This window comes from Garra rufa, chromosome 5, assembly GCF_049309525.1.
Source record: "Garra rufa chromosome 5, GarRuf1.0, whole genome shotgun sequence".
In the NCBI taxonomy this organism is placed as follows: Eukaryota; Metazoa; Chordata; class Actinopteri; order Cypriniformes; family Cyprinidae; genus Garra; species Garra rufa.
Genome location: NC_133365.1, coordinates 30,996,356 through 31,020,573, shown reverse-complemented (window position 1 = coordinate 31,020,573; position 24,218 = coordinate 30,996,356). Strand labels below are relative to the sequence as shown.

The window sequence follows — 24,218 nt, the reverse complement described above, 5'->3', positions numbered from 1 at the left end:
GGCCTTTTCTGACACTCTGGCCAGCTTGCTCCGTTCCGCAAAGGAGATTCTTGCCACCCTTGCAGTGGCCATCAAGTATGAAGTTCCCGAGCTCGCTCCAGAGAGCGCAGTTCCTGAATCCGCTCCAGAGAGTGCAGTTCTCGAGTCCGCCCCGGAGGGCGCAGTTCCCGAATCCGCCCCGGATGGCGCAGTTCCCGAATCCGCCCCTGAGGGCGCAGTCCCCGAGTCACGCCCAGAGGGCGTAGTTATCCAGTCCGCTCCAGAGAACGCTGTTCCCAAGCCTACCCTAGAGAAAGCTGTCCCCTGGAAGTCAAGTCAAATCACGGCTATTCCCTCGAAGTCAAGACGAGTCACTGTTGTTCCTTTAATGTCAAGTCAAGTTGCGTCAGTCCCATCAGAGCCAAGTCACATCATGCCCGAGCCGAGTCACGTCTCGCCTGAACGTCCAGAGTCTTCACCCAAGATGACGGTCAAGCCTAAATCCCCAGCCAAGATGGCCGCCGTTCCTGTACTCCAGGCCAGGATTGCCACCAAGCCTGAGTTCTCGGATTCAGCCCTTAAACCAGTGCTTGTTGCCCTGGAGGGCGTCCCTGCTCCAGCCCCTGAGCCCGCTCCAGTCTCTGCTCCAGCCCCTGAGTCTAATCCAGTGTTGGCTCCAGCCCCTGAGCCCGCTCCAGTGTCGGCTTCATCTCCTGTGCCCAGCCTTGTGTTTGCTTCTGCCCCTGAGGAAGGGTCCAAGTCTCTTCCTGATACCCGTAAGAATACCCCTGTCACCCAGTCCAGTTGGAGGTCCAGACCAGTTCCCAACCATCCCTTCCCACCCTCTCTGTCTCCCAGTTTAGGTTCCCTTAGGCCAGGACCCCCCTGGTCAGCCATGAACTTTTTGCCTGGTCCTGTCCCCACCCACCCCTTCCCTCCCTCTATGTTTTCTGGCCAGTTTGGGACTCCCATATTCGCAAACCACCCACCCCCCCAGTTGGTGCCTCCTGTGATGTTGCCCGGTTTGGACGCCTGGAGGCGTCCTTTGGAGAGGGGGTACTGTCAGGGATCACCCCTGACAGTCATGTCTGTTTAATGTGTCTATGTTTGTGCTGTGTTTGAGCACATGGCTTTGTCTTTGTTGTCTGCCATGTGCTCCTCTTGTCCCACCTCCTTGTTTCCAGTTTCCACGCCCCCTTGTTTAGCCCTCGTTTGTCTGAGTGTTATCACCTGTTCCCCTCGTTTGTATGAGTGTTCCCAGCTGTTCCTCATGTATCCTGTCCCCTTTATTAGCGTGAACCTTCCCTCTTGTCTTTGCCTGTTCGTTGCGTATTCTACCTCTGTGTCCAACCATCTAGTTTACTGCTTGTCTGCTATTATATATTCTGTTTATTCTCTGTCAAGTTGTTTGTTGTCTTTTTGTCCAGTCCTGTCCTGCTGACGGTGCTCCTGGTCTACTGGTTCCACTCAGGTTCCTGTCTGGCCCAGCTGCTAACTTCCAGCTTCTTGCCAGTTCTACCAGAAAGACTCGGGAGAATTTATACTATACCGATTACGCTTATGTAGAAGCTCAGCAAGCAATCCGGTTCTTTGGCGTAGGCCCCGTTCGTAACTCGCATTGAGAGGGTACGGAAACTGCGAGTCCCGCCTGAAGACGAAGGCGGGGGCGCCGCTAACCCCCCGTGGAGTCAGGAAAGAGGCCAACTGGTGATGGTGGGGATTTGAGGAAGACAATCTGAAGTTTTCGCGAAGGAGGGGATAGCCTGAATGATGGATGTGGTAAATAGAGGGATGACCCAGCTTGGTGGAGTAGAGGAGTTGGAGGAGAGATTCCATCTTGGTGGAGGTGGGGAGGATGGAGGTGCTGGAGCGACAGCATCTGCGAACTCAGACATGGTAAGCGCTACCCTTTAAAGCTACAGTAATGATATGATTGGAAGATGAGGAGGTAATTAGTGACGCGAACGATTGAGTCTTCCTGCCAGAACTTGCGCTAGCTTCATTTCTACCAGAAAGACTCGGGAGAATTTATACTATACCGATTACGCTTATGTAGAAGCTCAGCAAGCAATCCGGTTCTTTGGCGTAGGCCCCGTTCGTAACTCGCATTCAGAGGGTACGGAAACTGCGAGTCCCGCCTGAAGACGAAGGCGGGGGCGCCGCTAACCCCCAAAGATAGGTGGACTTAAGGATCCACCAGAACGGGGCCCACCCCCAAAGGACGGTTTTAAAATGACCTAACGGTCGTGAATCCTGGGGTTCCTGGCTTAGATGGAGAAGAAAGAGAAACAAATTAGATTTAGATGAGTGCCATTCATGGTTATCTTAAATGAACCGCTAGCTGTTTTTTTTTTTTTATCGTGAAAATTAACATATGCTCCTGGTATCCTTAATTGCGACGTGAAACAGGGCCATCTTTTGATAGAACGCTTGGGCCACAGGCCATCTTTTGATAGAACGCATGGGCCACAGGCCATCTTTTGATAGAACGCATGGGCCACAGGCCATCTTTTGATAGAACGCATGGGCCACAGGCCATCTTTTGATAGAACGCATGGGCCACAGGCCATCTTTTGATAGAACGCATGGGCCACAGGCCATCTTTTGATAGAACGCTTGGGCCACAGGCCATCTTTTGATAGAACGCTTGGGCCACAGGCCATCTTTTGATAGAACGCTTGGGCCACAGGCCATCTTTTGATAGAACGCTTGGGCCACAGGCCATCTTTTGATAGAACGCTTGGGCCACAGGCCATCTTTTGATAGAACGCTTGGGCCACAGGCCATCTTTTGATAGAACGCTTGGGCCACAGGCCATCTTTTGATAGAACGCTTGGGCCACAGGCCATCTTTTGATAGAACGCTTGGGCCACAGGCCATCTTTTGATAGAACGCTTGGGCCACAGGCCATCTTTTGATATAACACTTGGGGCACAGGCCATCTTTTGATAGGACGCGTGGCCGCTGGCCGTCCTTTGATAGAACGCATGATTGAATACGCAGGCCCTCTTTTGATAGAACGCATGATTGAATACGCAGGCCATCTTTTGATAGAACGCATGATTGAATACGCAGGCCATCTTTTGATAGAACGCATGATTGAATACGCAGGCCATCTTTGATAGAACGCATGGGCCACGGCCATCTTTGATAGAACGCATGGGCCACGGGCCGTCTTGATAGCTTTAGTATTTACCATAATTACGATAGCGCATGAAGGCAGCATAAGCTGCAGCCACTTGAACCTATAGCGTGTACAGCTGTTTGACGGACGTATAACCCGCAGGCCATCTTGCTTTAGTAGCTAGCCATACAATTCGTGAAAGTGCCAACCGCTTTGGCAAAACACCACCACCAGTAGAAAAATAGGATTTTACCTAGATCGAGGCTGGAGAGCTTGCTGGGCTTCGGGATGGAGGTACGGGAGCGACAGCATCGGTGAGCACCGCGGGTTCATGTCGACGCTCGGCCGCTCGGCTCGGGTTGGCGCGTGTAGCGCGAGCGCACTGGCGATCAGAGCCTCATGCTGCCGCTTAAGCAGCTCGAGCTCACAGATTCGCCAGACTGAGCTCTAGCCGCTGCTTCTGTCTACCGCCGCCAGCGAGACGACGGTACATTGTTACGACTCCTGAGCCGCAAACACATCCGCAGAGGGAGAACCGCACGGTTCACGTTAAACTATGCCGACAGCCGTTTTTAATGAAGTAACCATGGTATCCGTGATAAATCCTGTCATTTTGAGAGAGTTAACGGCTCCGCTCCTTGCAAACTGCGGCTGGATTCCAGTTTCACGGCTGTGTGCTGGAGCGACAGCATCTGCGAACTCAGACATGGTAAGCGCTACCCTTTAAAGCTACAGTAATGATATGATTGGAAGATGAGGAGGTAATTAGTGACGCGAACGATTGAGTCTTCCTGCCAGAACTTGCGCTAGCTTCATTTCTGCTCACTACTGGATTGTAGCCCGGACTCAGTTGTCATTCTCACCCTCAGCCTGTCTTCAAGTGTTTTCCCTGCCTATTGTTTGGACTGTGTTCACCCCCCTTCCTCACCATCTCTTGTCTTTGACGTCTGTTCAATAAATTACCATCACTAACATTCTGCATTTGAGTCCTCTCTTCGAAACCCTGACACTAATGAATATAACTAAACTCCTTCATGAATATTCAGCATCATTTTTGAGCTTTCTTCTCAAGATTGTGGCAAGTGCGTCATATGCTTGCAAATGTGAGTGTTTTACAGATCTTTAGATTCACCAATGCTTAACTAATCTTGCTGTTTTCTTCTCTCTGGAAATGAGAATCTGTCAAAGTGAGAGAAAAGTGAGTCTGAGAGGGAAGGAGAGAGAGGTTAATACATAAAATGTACACACATACACACACACACACACACACACACACACACACACACACACACACACACAAATTCTTTTCGATGTGCTTGCCATGATTGACTTCATTTACCTCTGCCACAGAGACAGCCAGCAGGTAAATTCGGAGCTGAAGAAACCGACACTCAATCTAAAATAATAATAATAATAATAAATCTGTCTCTTCCTCACTCCCTCTACACGGTGGTATTGATTGTTATGCTAATGTAGGTTCCCTCATGCACAGGCGTCGGGTCTGCAAGACATAAAAGGAGCTGCCATGGTAATAAAATCGCTTTAATTTTCCTCTGACATTTCTCTTCCTCTCATCATCCCAATGGCAAAATCACAGATTCACATGCCAGAGCAAGGCAGCAATCAGTTGAGAGCCTTCATACCCCCAACCTACAAAACTGGAGTCACACTACAATAAAACTACATTCAGTGTGAACATGAAAAGGTCAAGACGCTGAATGATGATTCTTGACTAAACTAATTTTTAAAACACCTTTTGATGTGTAATCTTTAGTTTATAAATGGGCATAGATGTGCTTGAGTGTGCACTTGTTTTATACTTTCAAGGTTTAAAGTTTTTTTCATTTTTGAATGATACATCTATTCCTTTATGAATGCAGGATCACAACAAACTTTCTGGTCTGTCAAGGAGAAAGCATGCACATCTCGAAAGAACAAAGAACACTGTTGTCTTTTCATGTGTTTTTGACACGCGGCTCGCACAGTTAACACACCCCTCCTCATATATCGCTGTCATCCCACACAAATTTCACCCACTACTTCACTGTAGAACCATTCTCTCTCTTTGCAGTAAATAAAGAATTTGTTAGAGAGGCATTTTTCCTCAAAGATTTCTGTGAGATATTTATTTCTAAATATATTTGAATGAATAAACACACACCTCTAAAAACGAAGTTTATGGTAACATTACACGTCTTGTGCTCAAGGTCACGAAACTACAAGATGCTTCTTAGAAAGAGAATTTAATGCAAATATTAATGCAAACATCCACTTTAAATGACCAACTGTTCACTGCAGAAAACAACAACAGCAAAATGGTAACAGCATTGACATTTAAAACCATTTTCATACTGAAACATAAAGATAAAGTGATAAAAAGGAGACTAACTTGTTCTTGAAGAGTTGACTTCTTAAAAGGATGCCAATTCATTAATTTAAAATGACAAAATGGTGGTAGCAGGCAGTGTTGGGAAAGTCACATTGGAAATGTAAAAGGTTACCTTATTTATAATGTAATAAGTAGTATAACTATTTCAATTACTTTATGAAAGTAAAGAAACTGATTACATGACAGTCTTTATACTGAAATGTAAAATAAACTGATAAAAAGTAATGGTTTACAGATTACAAGTTTTTAATTTTAGATTTAAATTACGGATGCACGAATGTTTAGCAACCGGAATTATTCGGCCGAAAATAGAATAAGCGAAAAGGCTGAATAAATGACACCGAAAAATGACGTGACGCGATCAAATAGAGGTGCGCACTAATGCAGCAAACATGTTGGCAGTGTAGAAGCATTTAAAACTGTCAGAGAAAGACACAAAAATCATTACAAGCACAGATAGCGAGAGACTGTTTAGAACCGCATCGCATGTCTTCCATGAGAAGAGAAAGGGGTGGTTGTTGCTGGGTACTGAATGATGACTGAAATAGCGAAATGGCCTTAAACCATTAGTAACTAAACTACAGAACGTTATGTTGTCTAATACACGCACAAATTGTATTTATTCTGACAGCTCTGCACGAGCTTGTTATCCAGGGTTCAAAGTCTAAAGCGCAAGGAAAATTAGCATAATGAGAATCATTCATAAACCTGCTGCTGTCAGCAAAAATTAGTAGTGAGGTCTTTTTGTGGGTTTTCGGCACAATAAAAGTCAACATTCATAAATGTTAGCATTGTAATTTTACTGTTGGTCCGTAAAATAAAATAAAAAATGTAAGACATAAATAATGATAATAATCATTACAACAGCTCTATTAATACATGTATTATAACATTCTCCTTTGCTCAGCAAGGCTGCATTTTTTACATTAAAAAACACATGCCTGATTCAAGAAGGGGGTCTTAAAGATGGCCAAAGAATATTATTTTACTAACTTATTCATTTTAAGTTATATTGTGCTTTGTTGGTAGGCTATAATGTCTACTAAAATGATAAAAATGTTCAGTGTTAAGTAAATATTTTTTAATAGTTGTTTTGTAATAGATTTTTTTGAAAAGCAAGACAAAACTGTAAAATGCACATTTTGGCTATTTAATTTATGCAATGGTGAAATTTTGGTGAAAAATTGGCAAAATACATGGGGGGGAAAACATTTGTTTGGCTTCGGCCAAGAATTTTCATTTCGGTGCATCCCTAATTTAAATTACTTTATTAAAGTAATGTAACTGAATACATTACATCCCTTTTAATTAAACATAAGATAAAGTGATAAAAAGAAAAGTTTATCTTGTTGAACAGTTGACTTCTTAAAAGGATGTCAATTCATTCATTTAAAATGAAAAAGAAAATGGTGGTAGTTTACAAGTTACCCTATTTAAAACGTAGCAAGTATTCTAACTATATCAATTACTTTATTAAATTAACTGATTACATTTGATTACTTTTCTAAATTTCTAGCGACTCTTTTCAACTCTCAGACAGGTTGTAGCCTAAAGCTTTCAGCAGCAATGTAGACTGATGTAATTGGCATTTTAATGACTTTATTAAAGTAATGAGACTGATTACATTGCATCCTTTATACTGAAACTGATAAAGTGATAAAAGGGAGGCTTTGGGCCAGATTTACTAAACATTTTAATTCTACTCTCCCATATATTTTTCCATCTAAAAGGTAACTCCTACAAATGCATATTCAATAAGGTTAGGCACAAAAATAACTGTGTCCGTGTCTTTTTACACTAATTCATCACTGTGTGTCCTTAGTAAATCCTGACAGTACTATTTTAATAGCAAAAGATGGTTTGAGCTGGTGCAAACTATTAGTAAATCTGGCACTATATCTTGTTCTCAAAGAGTTGACTTCTTAAAAGGATGTCAATTCATTCTTGAAAAAATGGTGGTAAGTGTTGGGAAGGTTACTTTGGAAATGTAGTAGGTTACAGATTACAAGTTACCCTTTTTAAAATGTAACAAGTAGTTTCACTATTTCAATTACTTTATTAATGTAACTGATTGCATTTGATTACATTTTTGATTACTTTTAAAATTTTCTAGCGAATGTTTTCAAATGTTAATCAGTTAATCAACTCTCAGACAGGTTGTAAAAAGCTAAAGCTTTCATTGGAAATGTGGACTGATATGATTGGCAGATGTGGTGCGCTGCAAATTCAAACAAGAGAACTAATCAAAAGCGTCAGAATAGCATCACTTTAGTAAACGTCCTTTAAATGGCAAGAGGCATCGTGCACATCAAAAACAGGCAAAGCAACTAATTAATATTATTCATATATCCCAGCTTTTACAATATATAAATATTCAGATGTACTTTGATCCCCTTTGTAATTGTTAACATTTGCATAAATAACTAATTTAATTATATATTTTTTTCTCAGTAACTGTAACAGATTACAGTTATGTTTATTTTGTAATAAACATATTAACTTCCCCAACACTGGTTACAGGGGTTGACACACAAGCTGGAGACTCAACTTCTAGTCTTTGTAAATATATATACTAGGGGTGTTGTCAGGATTTAGTTGTTTTTCTGTCATTTTTTCCTAGTGTTTTCCCCCCCATGTTTCCTATTCAAATGGTTTAGTCCTTGTCTCCCCCTTTTGGTTCATGTTCTTTTGGTTCAGTCATGCCCATATTTGTATTTCCCCCTCGTCATCCTGTTATCTCGTTTGTAACCACGCCCTGTTTGTTGTGTATTTAAGTCTGTGTCAGTTCACACCCCAGGGTCCGTCGATAATGTTACTTGTTCCCTCAGTTTTCCTGGTTTTTGTTCTATGTTGCTTTTGTTTTCAATAAATAATTAATAATAATAATAATAATAATAATAATAATAATAATAATAAATTAATCCGTATTATTATTATTACGGTTTCCTGCACGTTTTCTCCTGGCTCCACTCCGCTTCAGTTTGTGACAGCTGTCAGTCTATTAAAATTTTTAATCTAAAATTGATTAATTAATCTAATTAATCGCACATTACCTTAGACTGTGAAAATGTCCCCAAAGATTATTTATTTTTTGTGTTAAATGAGAAAGTATTGAGAAGACATTACAAATAGTAGCTTTAGAAAGAAAGATAATATGAGAAAACGTAATTTTTTCGTTCATGCAATTGTAGTCATTGTTAACCAAAACAGCTCTGTTAGCAACAGTCTTCAAAATACCTACTTTTATGTTCCACAAAAGACAGTAAGTGATTCAGGTCTGAGTAAATGACGAAATAATTATTATTTTTTTGGGTTAACTATCCCTTAGTTTTTTTTTTTCTTTGAAATACTCTAAATGAAAAACTTCCAGCAGGTAAGCAGTAAATGTCTTTCATTCGATTCATTCAAATGGCTAATTCATTCAGAAATTTCAGTAAATGGCTCACTTTATGAATGTGCATTTGAATCATTGATTCACATGATTCATTCAAAACTCAAATTTATTCAGAAACTAAACACTGCTGTTTTGCTCATAGATGCACAACAGTTCTGCTGTGGCTTTATAGGTAATATTTTGTTGACAAAACAGACAATATTGTGTTTAAAATATAACACAATATTAACTTATTATTTACTGAACTGTTGTATAAAATCACATTTGCACTCGTTACATTCGGGACAAACAGCACTTGTGTGATACTGCTCTTGCTGCCCGTGAGATATATTGCTTATTATATAAATATGAGACAAAAAGTCATACAAGAGCATTTTTTACCCAATATCTTGAATGTTAGGGCATGACTGCATTTATGAAGTTGTTGTCCTGCATCATATTTATCAACAGTCAGCTGTATTAAATGTAAGATGATGTACAGGTCTCGGGGCAGGGCGAGTGCTTTAAAGGGGTCATCGGATGCTCATTTTCCACAAGTTAATATGATTCTTTAGGGTCTTAATGAGAAGACTATAACATACTTTGGTTAAAATTTCTCAAGGATAGTGTAAAAAAACACTCTTCTTACCTTGTCAAAATCAGAGTGAGCTATTCTGTTTCATGTTCCTTCAAATGCTAATGAGCTCTGCTCGCCCCGCCCCTTTCTGCCGTGGGATGATGAGCCGTAATGTTTAATTTATCCGCGTTTAGCTGCGAAACTTCCTAACTAGCAAATCAAGAAAGGCCATTTGCAAAGATGCATAAGAAATATACTCACTTCTGCTGTGGGTGAAGCATCATGAATGATTCGCACGAACATAGACGCATATGTAGACTGGGATCGGCGCTTTTCTTTCAAAAACGAAAGTAACATTGATCCGCTGCGTCTTCAGCGGCTCAGATGTCGGGAGTAAATGACGACTGCTATGTTCACAATGGCGATTGGAATCGGACTGTTTCACCTCGGTGAGGGCGGGTCTAAGGCATGTCAATCAACAATCGTGGGAGTGATGTGCCGTCACACCGACAAGAAACTGAGAATGACCTGATTTTAAAAAGGGGATATTACTTTTAAAGATTATAAAAAAATACCACTGGGTGGATCTTTATCATTGTAGGGTGGTTGTGTACACAAACTGCCAACACACATTAATGTTCAAACAACATGTAAAAGTGAGTTTTGCATCCGATGACCCATTTAACTGCGTTAAAATATTTTAATCACGTTATTTTTCATAACTAATTCAATTATTGTGTTAAACTGACAGCCTAATACATGCTAAAATAAAGTAAAAAAAAAAGCATTTTGTTTTCATGAAATGTTACAGTTTCTAATATAGCAATGATGGTGTAGGTTGCAAATGTTTGTTCCACTCTGCTTTGTGCTTTTGAGCAAAGATGGCCATTAGGTGGTTACAGTTTTATTGCTCAACCTGATGCTGGTGTCTTCCCCGGGGAGTTGCCATTATTGCGGCAAAAGTGGGACCAGCGCATTCAGCAGTGAACTCACACGCAATACCATGTGCTGCTCTCTATCATTCCCACTCGCACATCCATGCAGCCATCTTTCTCTGTCTCTCACTTTAACTCCCTCAAAACACAAAAAACACACATCCAGCCACACACAAACACGCACATACAGACAAACACAGACACACACAGCCTGTTAAAACTGGGAAATGGGTACAGGATGTTCTTTGACAGTTGCCAATTGCTTTAAACCACACATAAAAATTCAGCCAGAAACAAATTTAAACTTATTTATAGAGCAAAGGTTTGAGGAAACGCGTCCATAGGGAGCAATCACAAACCTGGAGTCTGTGTGAAAAGTGTAATGTGTCGAGAGCGAACACCCTGTAAGTATTAAACACAGCTGGAGAGGGTGAAGGAAAGATATCCTGCTGAAAATGGAGAGGAGTGTGTACGGATGCACAGAAAAGACGCATAGAAGATCTGTCTTAAAATCCATGCAGTGCCATTGCAGAAATCAATTTATTTATATGTTATTTATTGATTTTTTTTTTAATATGCACACAAAATGAAGAGCCAATGTCATACACAGAAATAACAATTTACTTTTTTCTTTACAAGTATATTTTCTGTTTTCAGTCACACACAAATTTCCACACACCCATTCTCACAGAGACCCTTAATTACAAATGATTTCAAATTGTTTCTATGTGCACTGTTTTTTTCCTTTTGTCCCTTCTTGACTCAGTTTCATGAGATTGTTACATCATTTAACATTTCTTTCCTTCATTCTTTGTTCAGCCTGTTAGCTGTTGTTCAGGAGATCATTACCATGGCAACACACTGGAGAAACGTTATTGACAGCTGAACAGGCAGCATGGTTAACTTTGAAGCAAATGGTGACAGAGAAAAGAGGCTGATTGTGATGTAATTCCACAGAATGAGAGGAGGGGAAAAAAATCAGAGCTGAGTGAACAAGAAAAGTAAGTACAAGAGAAAATACACAACCAAGACACAAACCGACAGAGGCAACTTTGTAGTTAAAGTGGTGCAAACTTAGAGGCGACTCCAGAGACAAGGATGAGCACTCGCTTGTGTCCATTTAAGAGTCTTGACAACTTCCTTTAATGCTGCTTTTACAGTCATCTTCCCACATATTTTCTCGAGTAATGTGCTCATTATTTGTTGGTGTACGTTTAATGGATTTCAACTCCGCTTGAGTCCATTCCAGAGACTTCAGTCCCACAAAACAGATCCCAGTCACATGACTACAGGCATTATCAGGACACATCGAGGATCTTTTCTATAGCACACTGCTTCATTTGTGTGCTTTTGTCGATTTCCCGTAAGAAAACATTTCACATGCGCTAAAAGTCTCTAAAACATACACACTGTACATGAAATCTACACATATCTTAAAGCTCTCGGTACATTTAGAAACTCAAAACTGCAAAATCCAACATGAATGAATCAGTGTTCATACTTGCACAAGTTCATTCACAAGCCAGCATGAAAACTGCTTGTCTTTATACATAACAAAAAAAAACAAAAAAAAAAAAAACAAGGGTAGGAACAAAAGTTTTGTTAGTGCGTTAATCATGTTAAATATGTAAATCTCTCCATTTTGAATTCAAAATTACTCTATTTAAGCAAAATACAAATAAACTGTCATCATTATGATAATGGAGATTCAAAGGAACATAATAGGAAATATGAAACAGAAGAGGGAGAAAAGGAAAAAGTCAGAAAAGAGCAAAGAAGAGAACAGTGAGCAGCATAATTGTACTAAATGACATGTTGACCTTTTCCACATCCACAGGGGACCACAGAAAACAAACCAAAGGAGTGAAGGGAGAGTGGAGGGAGAACAAATGAGAAGAAGACCAGGAGGGAAAAAAGAAAGGACGAGAGATGAAGGGAGCTGCTCGAACACGAGGGGAAAGAAGCACAATATTCACGTTCGAGATGTCTGACCTTTGGAAAGTGAGCTGGAGAGAGAGACGGCAGTGAATGAGCTGATATACGCGTCAGAGCGGCTCATTTGAATTAGCATTACGACACGGCGTCCGAAGGCATGCGTGAACAAATGACGTGTGTGTGAGCGCTAAGTAAACACACTCGAGCGAGCTTGTCGGGCCGATAAAGAGATTCCTCGAGAACACTCGAACTCGCGCTGAGTCAGAAACGCACACTCGGGAAGGAGACGAGACAATATCGCATTTCCCTTTTATCTTGCTCGCACACATACATAAACAGTCTCCATCTGCGTATGTGCGAGATGAAGAGCCTGGCTGATGATCACTTGGCAATGGCGATCAGACAAAGTGGCCAATATGCTCACTAATGGCCTGTCAGACAGATGAGAGACAAACTCCCACAGAAACCTTTGCACCGCTTTCCTCCTAGACCGCCTCTCTCTCTCTCCTTTCCCTCCCAGCTTTCACACTTTCTTCTTTTGTACTAGCATTCTTCTTCAAACATGAAGACTTAGTGGAGATTTGGCCTCGGCATGTGTGTTTGGCGTATTAAACAATAAGAGGGAAAACAGAAACAGGCTTTGCTGACAGAAGGAGCCATTCCAACATTTCATAGTCCTCCATTAATTAATTCCCTAACCAGTGGCAAAATAATAGGATCCTTGATTCAGTGTCATTTTCGTCAGAGCCAAAGTGTGACTCACAGTAGTGAGCTGAGAGCCGACAGCTGGGGTGTAAAGAAACTTCAAGGCCTGGTGATGAAGAGATTGTCATATGGAGGGCAGGACTTACAGCACGGCCGCACAACAGTGTGACTTTTCTGCCAAATTAATGAACAGGACAACAGAAAGCTCTTTTTTCAGATTAGCAACAACCACTGTCCTTGTTGTTTACCACATTGTGAGTCCCATATGTAAGTCTTTTTAACATGTTGTTTCTTTTTTTAACTTCCTTACATTTGAATTTCACTTTTTGTCGGGTTACTTGCTTTCTCGCTCTTCACGCGTTGGCCGAATTTTCATTTCTGTGAATTTTAGTGAGTACTGCCACCCGGTCCAGGATGACCACTCAATCCCGTCGGCGTAAGAGGTGTGCTGTCCACGCAGGTACTGGCCGTTCAGGTTGGACGTGTGGCAGTTGCGGTACCACCAGGCGCCGTGGTAAAACGAAGCACAGTTGTTCTCCGAATGATCGTTGTCTCTGTCTTTTGTTGTGAACTTCATTCCGTTGTGCTTAAGCAACGAATCTCCTGTATTCAGGTGCACATGAAAAAGAAGGAGAACATTTTAGGTCAATAAGTTTTTTTGTTTTTTTTTGAAAGAAATAATTTTTTTGAGCAGTAACACTTCAATAAATATGATGGCGTTTTAGTAAAAAAAAAAATATTATGAATTATGAGAAAAGATTATGAGATTAAAGTCATAATATTTTGAGAATAAAGACAAAATTACTAGAAAAAAGTCAAAATATTAGGAGAATAAAGTTAAAATACTACAAGAATAAAGTCGAAACATTATGAGAAAAAAATCAAAATATTACAAGAATAAAGCTGAAATATTTTGAGAATAAAGTTGAAATATTACGAGAATAAAGTCGAAATATTGCAAGAATAAAGTCACATACTACAAAAATAAAGTCTAAATATTGTGAGAAAAAAGTCGAAATATTACAAGAATAAAGTAGAAATATTACGAGAATAAAGTCAATGTACTACAAGAATAAAGTCAAAATATGAGAAAAAAGTCAAAATAGTACAGGAATAAAGTCAAAATATAACAAGAATAAAGTTGAAATATTTCAAGAATAAACTCAAAATATTACGAGAATAAAGTCGAAATGTTTCGAGAATAAAGAAAAAATTCTACTAGAATAAAGTCGAAATATTATGAGAATAAAGTCAAAATACTACAAGAAAAAAGTTGAAATACTACAAGAATAAAGTTTAAATATTACGAGAAAAAAGTTGAAATATTACAGGAATAAAGTCAAAATATTACAAGAATAATGTCGAAATATTTCGAGAATAAAATCAAAATTCTATGAGAATAAAGCCAAAATATTACGAGAATAAAGTCGAAATATTACGAGAATGAAGTCAAAGCATTACGAGAAAAAAGTAGAAGCATTACAAGAATAAAGTCAAAATATTACTAGAATAAAGTCAAAATATTATGAGAATAAAGTCGAAATATTACGAGAATAAAGTCAAAATACTACAAGAAAAAAGTTGAAATACTACAAGAATAAAGTTTAAATATTACGAGAAAAAAGTTGAAATATTACAGGAATAAAGTCAAAATATTACAAGAATAATGTCGAAATATTTCGAGTATAAAGTCAAAATATTACAAGAATAAAGTCTAAATGTTTCGAGAATAAAGTCAAAATTCTATGAGAATAAGGTTGAAATATTACGAGAAAAAAGTCAAAAATCTATGAGAATAAAGCCAAAATATTACGAGAATAAAGTCAAAATATTACGAGAATAAAGTAAAAATACTACAAGAATAAAGTCTAAATATAATGAGAAAAATTCAAATATTACAAGAATAAAGCCAAAATATTACGAGAATAAAGTCAAAATATTACAAGAATAAAGTCAAAATATTACTGGAATAAAGTCGAAATATTATGAGAATAAAGTCGAAATATTACGAGAATAAAGTCAAAATAATACAAGAAAAAAGTTTAAATATTACGTGAAAAAGTTGAAATATTACAGGAATAAAGTCAAAATATTACAAGAATAAAGTCGAAATATTTCGAGAATAAAGTCAAAATATTACAAGAATAAAGTCGAAATGTTTTGTGAATAAAAGTCAAAATACTACGAGAATAAAGTCAAAATATTACGAGAATAAAGTCAAAATATTATGAGAATAAAGTCAAAATACTAGAAGAATAAAGTCTAAATACAATGAGAAATAAAAACAAATATTACAAGAATAAAGTCGAAATATTACGAGAATGAAGTCAAAACATTACGAGAAAAAAGGAGAAACATTACAAGAATAAAGTCAAAATATCATGAAAATATAGTCGAAATATTGTGAGAAAAAAATGTAAATATTACGAGAAATGTTTTGAGAATTTAAATCGTAGAAATTAAAGTTATAATATTTTGAGAGTAAAGCCTATTGCACATTCAAAGGCCCAGATTGAGAGCACCGGGAGAAGCTGCCAGGCCACCAGAATTTATTGGAATATTGTTGCATCTGAGCGGATGCATCATCTTACTGGGATGAGATAGAGTCAATATGAAGGACTCACAGACACAGCTTAATATCAAGAATATGATATTTATTAACAGAATAAACTGAACACATTTTTATTCAGCTCACACACCCAATAGACATTGCTTTGGGGGACACCTGCTTATTTAACCCTTTTTAATACTACAAATATATGTTGGATTATTAGCAGAAATCATATCATGTGTCATATTCGCAGGGACAGTATGTTTAGAAATAATATGTAATGTCTTTGATTGCAATCATTATTTGTAATATAAAACAAAGTCTCAGCTTTCAAATTCAGTTTTATAGCAAATTACAATGTGCCTTACAATAATGTGTTTTTAAAGCTCTTTAATGTGGTGTGACAGGTGAACTGATTCAACATGTGAATCAGTTCATTAAATTATACTTTTTTTTACTGTTTCCACCTACTCTGCAAAAACGTCTGTGGCGTCCAACCTTTTATTTCACACATGAATTTAAATAAAAACAATAAATCGTTCAAAAGGTTGAAGTGGGCTCCACCTTGTTAACATACATTATGTTGTCTTTTCTGAGCTGCTTTATTCATGGTATATGAATAAATGATTGGACATAATATTTAATGTCTTGCATTCATTATTTGCAACACGCTAGCTACCCAGTAATCGCAATAATTTTACGTTTTGTTGCTTCTAATATAGCTTAGCTTTTAAATTCCGTCAATTTCATCACAAAATACTAATTATAAATGTGTCTTTCCTCTATTTATTTCAAGTTTATAGCAAGATATAAAAGTGAAGAAACATCAGAAGGCATGGAAAAACAAGTATAATCTAATAAATGAAAAGAATGTCTCATTATTGTAATCAGAAAGAAGATTGACTCACATGTCGCTTAAACTAAAGTGAATACAGTGATCTGTCACAACATTAAAGAGCGTGAAAAGCACATTATTGTAAAACATATTTAGCTATAAAACTATACATCTCTTAATTTTGACTTTATTCTCGAAACATTTCCACTTTATTTTCATAATTTCGACTTTATTTATGTAATATTTCAGCTTTATTCCCGTAATTTCGACTTTATTCTCAAAATACTTAGACTTTATCCTCATAATTTCGACTTTAGTCTTGCAATTTCAACTTTTTTCTCGTAATTTTGACTTTATTCTTAAAATATTTGGACTTTATTTTCATTGTATTTTGATTTTTATTCTCATCATTTTTCAACTTTATTCTCACAATTTCAACTTTTTCTCTTCAACTTTTTTTGTTCAACTTTTCTCGAAATATTCCGACTTTAATCTCGTAATCTTAGATTTTTTTTTAAATGTGGCACTAAAACACTGTTGTAAATAAAAGATACAAAAGTGACATTTAAATTTTTCTGTAAGATTTATATTTAAAAAATGCTGCTCTTTTGAACTTTGTTCATCAAAGAATCCTGTTTTAACTAGCACTGTTTTCAATGTTGATAATGATAAGAAAATAGCATATTAAAATGATTTCTGAAGGATTGTGTGATGCTGGAGACTGGAGTAATGACTGCTAGCAAATTTAGCTTTGTATTTACAGAAATACATTATGCATTTTGATAAGATGAATTTTGACCCTAATCTTTTGAATGTTAATGCATGTTTAAGCTGCTGATTTGTGTGATTCAAGAAATAATGCTGTGAAAATCACCACAGAAAGCCATTTCACACAAACAACTCCAGACGCCCAGGAACACATGAAATTAGTTAGCATACACAAGCAAACTTGTCTCATCTCTGTGGCCCAGATGAAAGCATCTTCAGCATTTTATCTCATTTGGGTGTGATTTATGCATATAGAGTTATAGCCTTTCCTATGCTTTGTTCCTGTCTCTTTCCTTCACACTTCCATCCTTCAAGGCTTCATCTTTTTGCATCTCTTATAAAAGTAAGGATGATTCACTCTGCGTTCAATCATTTCATCAGTCTTATCATTGACTTTCTGATAATCCTCTTTAAAGAACTCATGCACAAACATGGATAGGTGCACTCCAAAATTAGCTTAAATGTGTTAAGTTATGCTGTTTGCACTTATAAAGACATTTTCCTAAAAGTCGTCTCAAATAGTTTGGTGAAACAACATACATTTAGTGCTATCTGGAACATGCAGCTGAACGATACTGTAATTGGCTGATGTCACTGAAGTGGACTCATAGCACACATGAGCACTACATTAATATAAACAGGGATTTTTGGAAAGTTTTCGGAAATGCACGGAAATTTTCCACCCCGTTGAAACCCTAGCTCCAGCTTTCTGTTATTTTGAGAAGCTCTGGGAATATTTGTATCTTGTAGCTACTTTTTATTTCAGCCATTCTGTCAGGCGAAGATCTTAAATTCTTCTAGAATTCTGTGGGACAGGAGTATTACAAGGGTAGTCCCCTTCCCTGAAGAAGTGTCTTGTAGCGTCAGTCTTATCTGATGGCAAAAGACACTGGGTGTTGTCGGCCAACAGAAACAAACCTTCCCCAATTCTGTGGCTGAAAATGGAATTTGGAAAGCCATCCTGCCTGCTGTCCACTTGACTGGATTTTTTGGCAGGAGGGCAGGTGGTGATGTGTCTGTTGCCCTATAAACTGTTCCTGTCAGCTCAACACAAGAGCTGGAACAAAGTGTCCCATGGAGATGGAGAGAGACGAGAGACGAAAGAAAAAGGAAGTGTACCAGGATGAGTACAATAGAGGTAAATGTCAGGTGGTATTTCTAAACCTCTCCGGGATTCGTTCAGAACCAGTTTGAGTTTAACCTTTCATCCATCTTAAAAAATACGAACATTTCACAGAAAAGGATAACACTTCCAGAATGAAAGCCCTAAACCTTCATTCCTCTTCTCTAACAGCTCATGACCTTGAAGATCTCCAATCTTCTTCTCCGCAGTCAGTTTTACTCAATAACGTCAAAGACAATACGCAGAGAAACAGATCCCAGCCCGACGCTCAATTTCCCCCCGGAAACACGCGTCATTCAAGCTTGACAGATTTTGTCCGCAGCTATGGGAATAAGCCATTAGTCACACTAGGGTCGCGCGGAGCCCACTGAAAATACTTGTATTGCTGCCGTTGACACTTCTGCATTAAGAGTGTTATACCCATGTCCTTGCAAACTCTCAGAATAGGTCACATGCTCTTGGGAATCGCTTTTCATTTGTCAAGGGGATTTTATCATCTCAGAAAGCCTTCGGGTGATGTGGTAATATCACATGTGACTCTTAAAATGCTTGGTATAAATGTGTAACCTGCATAAAAGATACTGTATGTGCACACACTTATGCGTGGGCCTATTTGTGCTCACATGTCGGCGTGAATAAGGAGTCACCTTGACGCTGTCTGGATTTTGAGACGTATTAGGCCCCACCAGGCCGGTCCAGAGCACAACTGCCTGTCAAAATTCAATGCAAATGATCACAATAATACTCTCAGCGCTGTGATTAGGGGAGACCTGTCAGCCAGCAAACAGGAAACCCAGCAGCTCAAGGGCACAAAGACGCTGCCCAGCAGAGACCACCTGCTCACCTGACACCAGCGCTACAGACACGATCCAATTCAAGCCCGGATATACCTGCTGTACAGACAGGAGATCTCTCACCTCTCTCCTTCGTGCTCTCTTCATGGTGTATTTTCCTCTGCACCTGCCCTCGAGTTCAGACTCAGAATGCTCTTTCTATTTCTGTTTATCTCGCTGCTCACTTGTTTCTTACAGGACTCTGAGGAGCTTTCCAATTCAGTTTGTGTCTGTTCTTGACATTTGTCTAAGTCAATGGTAGTAATCGACTGGGAGGCTTTTTTCTCTTCTGGATGTGTGTGTGTGTGTGTGTAAGAGTTTGTGAGGAACGGGTAAAAATATTAAATTTCTGAATAATCCTGATTATGAATTTTAATATTCCAGTCAAATTGTCCTCAATAGCTGCATTAAAATGTCTTGAGATGGAAATGGGTTTGCAGTCTGATCTGAATGTGATGCAATAAAAAGACAGCGTACCACAAAATAATAATAAGAAAAGTCTTTGAGTCCTCGCAGGCTGCATGCAAAAACATTCAACTTGACCAGTGTGGTCTGATTCATGAACAAATTATATTTATGAGTGGGTTATTTTTAGTGAATCAATAACATACAGTGTGACCAGTGTAGTCTGGTTTACAAACAAATGAGCTGGTTTCAAAAAGATACATTCTGAGTATAGACTGATGGATGAAAAAAATACTCAAATCAGCCAGTTCTGTTAATGAATGCTTCAAGTTTTTTTTTTTTAAATGAAATCAAATCTGTCAAACTGATAACTTGTGAATCAGAATCAAATTAAAATAGGACATTTGTTATGATACCCAGTCTTAGCGTTTGTTTTGTGGTGAGTTGCAGATGAAGCGTGATATGTGGAAGTGACTAAAGAGTGTGTTAAGTGCCATGATTACTCTGTCTATACCATCAAGCACTGAAATGGACCAATTATCTGAATGAATAAGTACTTATTATTGCTGACAAAGATTTAATTTAACTTAAACTGATTTGCATACCAGGTCTTTTAAATTTACTTGAATATTTAGAGTATGATTTAAATAAGGCATACTAATTACACAATATTGAAGATATTGATCCATGGTCTGTAAGTATGCAAATATGTGTGTGTACCTGCAGTGCCGGAGTAATCAGCGATGGTGAGGGGGTAACCGTCATCCTCAGGGTCAACGGAGAAGAGTCCAACTCCAAACACGCCGTACTGTGCAAAAGCTGTGCTGTTCTCAAAATCTTCAAGATCTATGCGCAGTTCATAGTTTCCTTGGATAGAGAGAGCATGGATTTGTTTCAAGCCTGTTGAGAGAAAGAAAGAGAATAAATTTCAGGATTATTTTTAGTCACAGGAAGTGTAATTGGATTATGAGGGTAAAGTATGAGTTAGGGCTATGAATTCTTTTTTATATATTTTTTATATTTTAACCCAAATTACTGTAGACTTAACATAACGGAGTTCTTTTTTTATTTGCTTAATGGCATTTTTTAGTCTTAAAATTTAACTGTCTTAAACCGGAATACACAGAGTTCTCGCAGAGCTAGACAAGGCGAGCATTTGAGGTTAAAAATTATATAAATTGTCAATGTTTTTAGAAAATAACTGATCGTTTCGCTGGATAAGACCCTTCTTCCTTGGCTGGGATTGTTTAGAGCTGGGATTGTTTATAAACTGCATTGTTTGGGATTGTTTATAAACTGCATTTTGGACGTTTAAACTTGCAGACACCAAATAAGTCCACTATATGGAGAGAAATCCTGAAATGTTTTCTTCAAAAAACATAATTTCTTTATGACTGGAGAAAGAAAGACATGAACATCTTGAATGACAAGGGGGTGAGTAAATTATCTGTAATTTTTTTTTTCTGAAGTGAACCTCTCCTTCTCCTACGATTGAGCTTAAAATGATGAATCACAACAATTTGAGAATATATTTTAATAAGTTTAACATTTAGTAAGCCAACTGCAAATTATTAGATACTGTTCTTATTTATTCTTATAAAACAATTATGCTTTTATTTGAAAAAAAAAAAAAAAAAGTCTCGGTTACGTATGTAACCCTCGCTCCCTCTCAGTCGGTCTCTTCGACGTCACGTCGGAGACCGACGAATTGGGATATCGCCTAGAGAGACCAATCCTCTTCGTGTGTAAACTAAACGAGCCAATGCACATTGGCATGCATGATTGCATCCAGCTGTCGCTGATCACAGCGTGAGCATAAATACACAGCAGGTGCAATGCATAGACAAGTTTTCGCTGAGGAGCCGATCTGGGGTCCGGCCGAACAGCGGTGGTACAGCAGCCGAGGCAACGGGATGTGACGTCTCCGTTCCCTCCTTCAGGGAACGAGGGTTACATACGTAACCGAGACGTTCCCTCTCAGTCGGTCTCTTCGACGTCACGTCGGAGACTGGCGAATTGGGATCCCTAGCAAAGCGCCGCAGCTGCTGCCCCCCTCCAGTGTTCTGAGCAAGCCTCCTGGCCTCCAATTTTTTGCTTAGGCCAAGGGCGGATCAGAAAAGACCAGTCACTGTATAACATAACACTACCCACTTCAGTGAAGCTGGAGCACTGGGAACGTGCGGAGCTCCTACCCATCCTGCAGGAGGTTCGGAGCAATACTCATATGGCTCAACTTAGGACATATGGAAGATTAGAGGTGATTGAACCCTCGTGATGATGGTAAAAGGTCTACCGGGGAAACACGGCCTCTGGGGGTTACCGTGGAAAGACATATGGGATTCACTTAAGTCTCTCATGTTATCCCGAGCCTTCTATCGGTTCTGAAGGTTCATCGAGAGAGGGCCTGGCGCCTAGACGTTCAGCCCTGTCTGGTGCCGGGGAAGGAGGAACTCGACAGGGTCTACTATATGGACACTCTGGAGAAGATAGCAAGCCGACCTGAGCCAGTGCCTCTCAGTGTTTCTACCCGTTTGAGGTGAGAACACAGGAGGAGACTGGTTCTACACGAAGGCTATAAAACCTAGCGAACGTGTTGGGAGTCGCCCAGCCCGCAGCTCTACAAATGTCAGATAGCGAGGCACCACGAGCCAGCGCCCAGGAGGATGCAACACTTCTAGTTGAGTGAGCTCGCAACCTGAGCAGGCGGGGCACGCCCTGAGCTTGATAAGCCAGGGTGATGGCATCCACTACCCAGTGTGCCATCCTCTGCTTGGAGACGGTCTTCCCCTTCTGCCGTCCTCCGTGACAAATAAAGAGCTGGTCTGAGGTCCTGAAGCTTTGCGTCTGGTCGACGTAGCATCTTAAAGCTCGGACGGGACAAAGCAAAGCTAGGGCTGGGTCTGCCTCTTCCGGGGGCAGCGCTTGCAGGCTCACCACCTGATCCCTGAAGGGAGTAGTGGGAACCTTGGGCACATAGCCAGGCTGGGGCCTCAGGGTTACCTGGGAATCTGCCAGCCCGAACTGAAGGCACGATTCGTCGACCGAAAACGCCTGCAGGTCCCCTACGCTCTTGATGGAGGCCAGTGCAAGCAGGAGCAGAGTCTTCATAGAGAGATACTTCAGCTCGACTGACTGCAAAGGCTCAAAGGGGACCCGCTGTAGTGCTGTGAGCACCAGAGACAGGTCCCAAGAGGGTACGGAGGGGGGCCTAGGAGGATTTAACCTCCTCGCTCCCCTGAGAAACCTGATGACCAGGTCGTGCTTACCCACCGACCTTCCTTCAACGGGGTCATGGTTTGCAGAAATGGCGGCTACAAAGACCTTAAGGGTGGAGGGCGACAGCCTACGCTCCAACCCTTGCTGCAAAAAGGTGAGCACGACTCCGATCAGGCATCTTCGGGGGTCCTCATTTCTAGAGAGAGCCCATTCGATGAACAGGTTCCACTTCAAGGCGTAAGCATGTCTCGTGGATACAGCTCTCGCCGAAGTGATGGTGTCTACCACTCCTTGGGGTAGATCACTCAGAACCTCTGCGTCCCGTGCAGGGACCAGACATGTAGTTTCCAGAGGTCTGGACGCGGGTGCCAGAGGGTGCCCTGTCTCTGAGTCAGTAGATCCTTCCTCAGAGGAATCCGCCAGGGAGGGGCTGTCGCGAGGAGCACTAGTTCTGGGAGCCAGGTCCGAGTGGGCCAGTAAGGAGCCACTAGCAGGACCTGCTCCTCGTCCTCCCTGACCTTGCACAGTGTCTGTGCAAGAAGGCTCACTGGGGGAAACGCATACTTGCGTAGGCCCCGCGGCCAGCTGCATGCCAGGGCGTCCATGCTGAGAGTACGTATTGAACGTATTCAAGCAGTTCAACACCGACTGAGCACGCTCTTGTGTGAGGCGAGCTGTTTGGTTGACCGAGTCCAGTTCCACACAGAGAAAAGAGATCCTCTGCATAGGAGAGAGTTTGCTCTTTTCCCAGTTGACCCGAAGGCCCAAGCGGGCGAGGTGTGCCAACACCAGGTCCCTGTGTTCGCATAACTGACCTTGAGTCTATGCTAGTATCAGCCAGTCGTCGAGGTAGTTGAGGATACGAACGCCCTGTTCTTTGAGGGGAACAAGGGCCGCCTCCGCGACTTTCGTGAAGACACGGGGCGAGAGGGACAGCCCGAAGGGCAGGACTTTGTACTGATATGCTCTGCCTTCGAACGCAAACCGCAGGAATGGCCTGTGGCGCGGAAGGATCGAAACATGAAAGTACGCGTCCTTCAGGTCGATCGCTGCAAACCAATCCTGGGGACGGACACATCTGAAGATGTGTTTCTGCGTGAGCATCTTGAAAGGTAGCATGTGAAGAGCTCGGTTCAAGACGCGCAGGTCCAGCGAAGTGGAACGCAGGGACCTCGCTCGGGCGTCTCTGTGCCGGTCCGAAGCGGGGTCAGTGTGTCTCTGTGTAGTGTGTGTGAGACATTTACCTGCGTTCTGGCAGCTGGTGCGTGAGTAGTCCGTTCTACAGCACTATCCAACCGGAGAGGGGAGAGGGGGTGAGGCCCGTGCAACACCCGCTGTCCCCTCTGGGGACCCAGAGATAGTGGAAATTGCTCTTTTATTGAAAATTTGGGTGTCACCGGCCATGAGGCCGATGATGGGGAAGAAAGAAACAAAAGATTCTCCGCCCAGCCCTCCTCCGGGGGAGGGAGT

The 24,218-nt window shown here is 40.5% G+C and overlaps 1 protein-coding gene across 2 annotated transcripts in view; it reads right to left on the bottom strand.

Annotated features, from left to right (window-relative positions):
• Positions 1-10,898: 10,898 nt before the first annotated feature.
• Positions 10,899-24,218, bottom strand: part of fibcd1b (fibrinogen C domain containing 1b) — a 120,045-nt gene continuing 106,725 nt past the window's right edge. For both annotated transcript variants that reach the window (XM_073840617.1, XM_073840619.1), the window contains 2 exons: positions 20,253-20,432; positions 10,899-13,620 (listed from right to left, as the gene is read on the bottom strand). In XM_073840617.1, the coding sequence (XP_073696718.1) occupies positions 13,352-13,620; positions 20,253-20,432 (449 nt within the window). In that variant the 3' untranslated portion in view covers positions 10,899-13,351. The remainder of the gene's footprint in view (positions 13,621-20,252; positions 20,433-24,218) is intronic.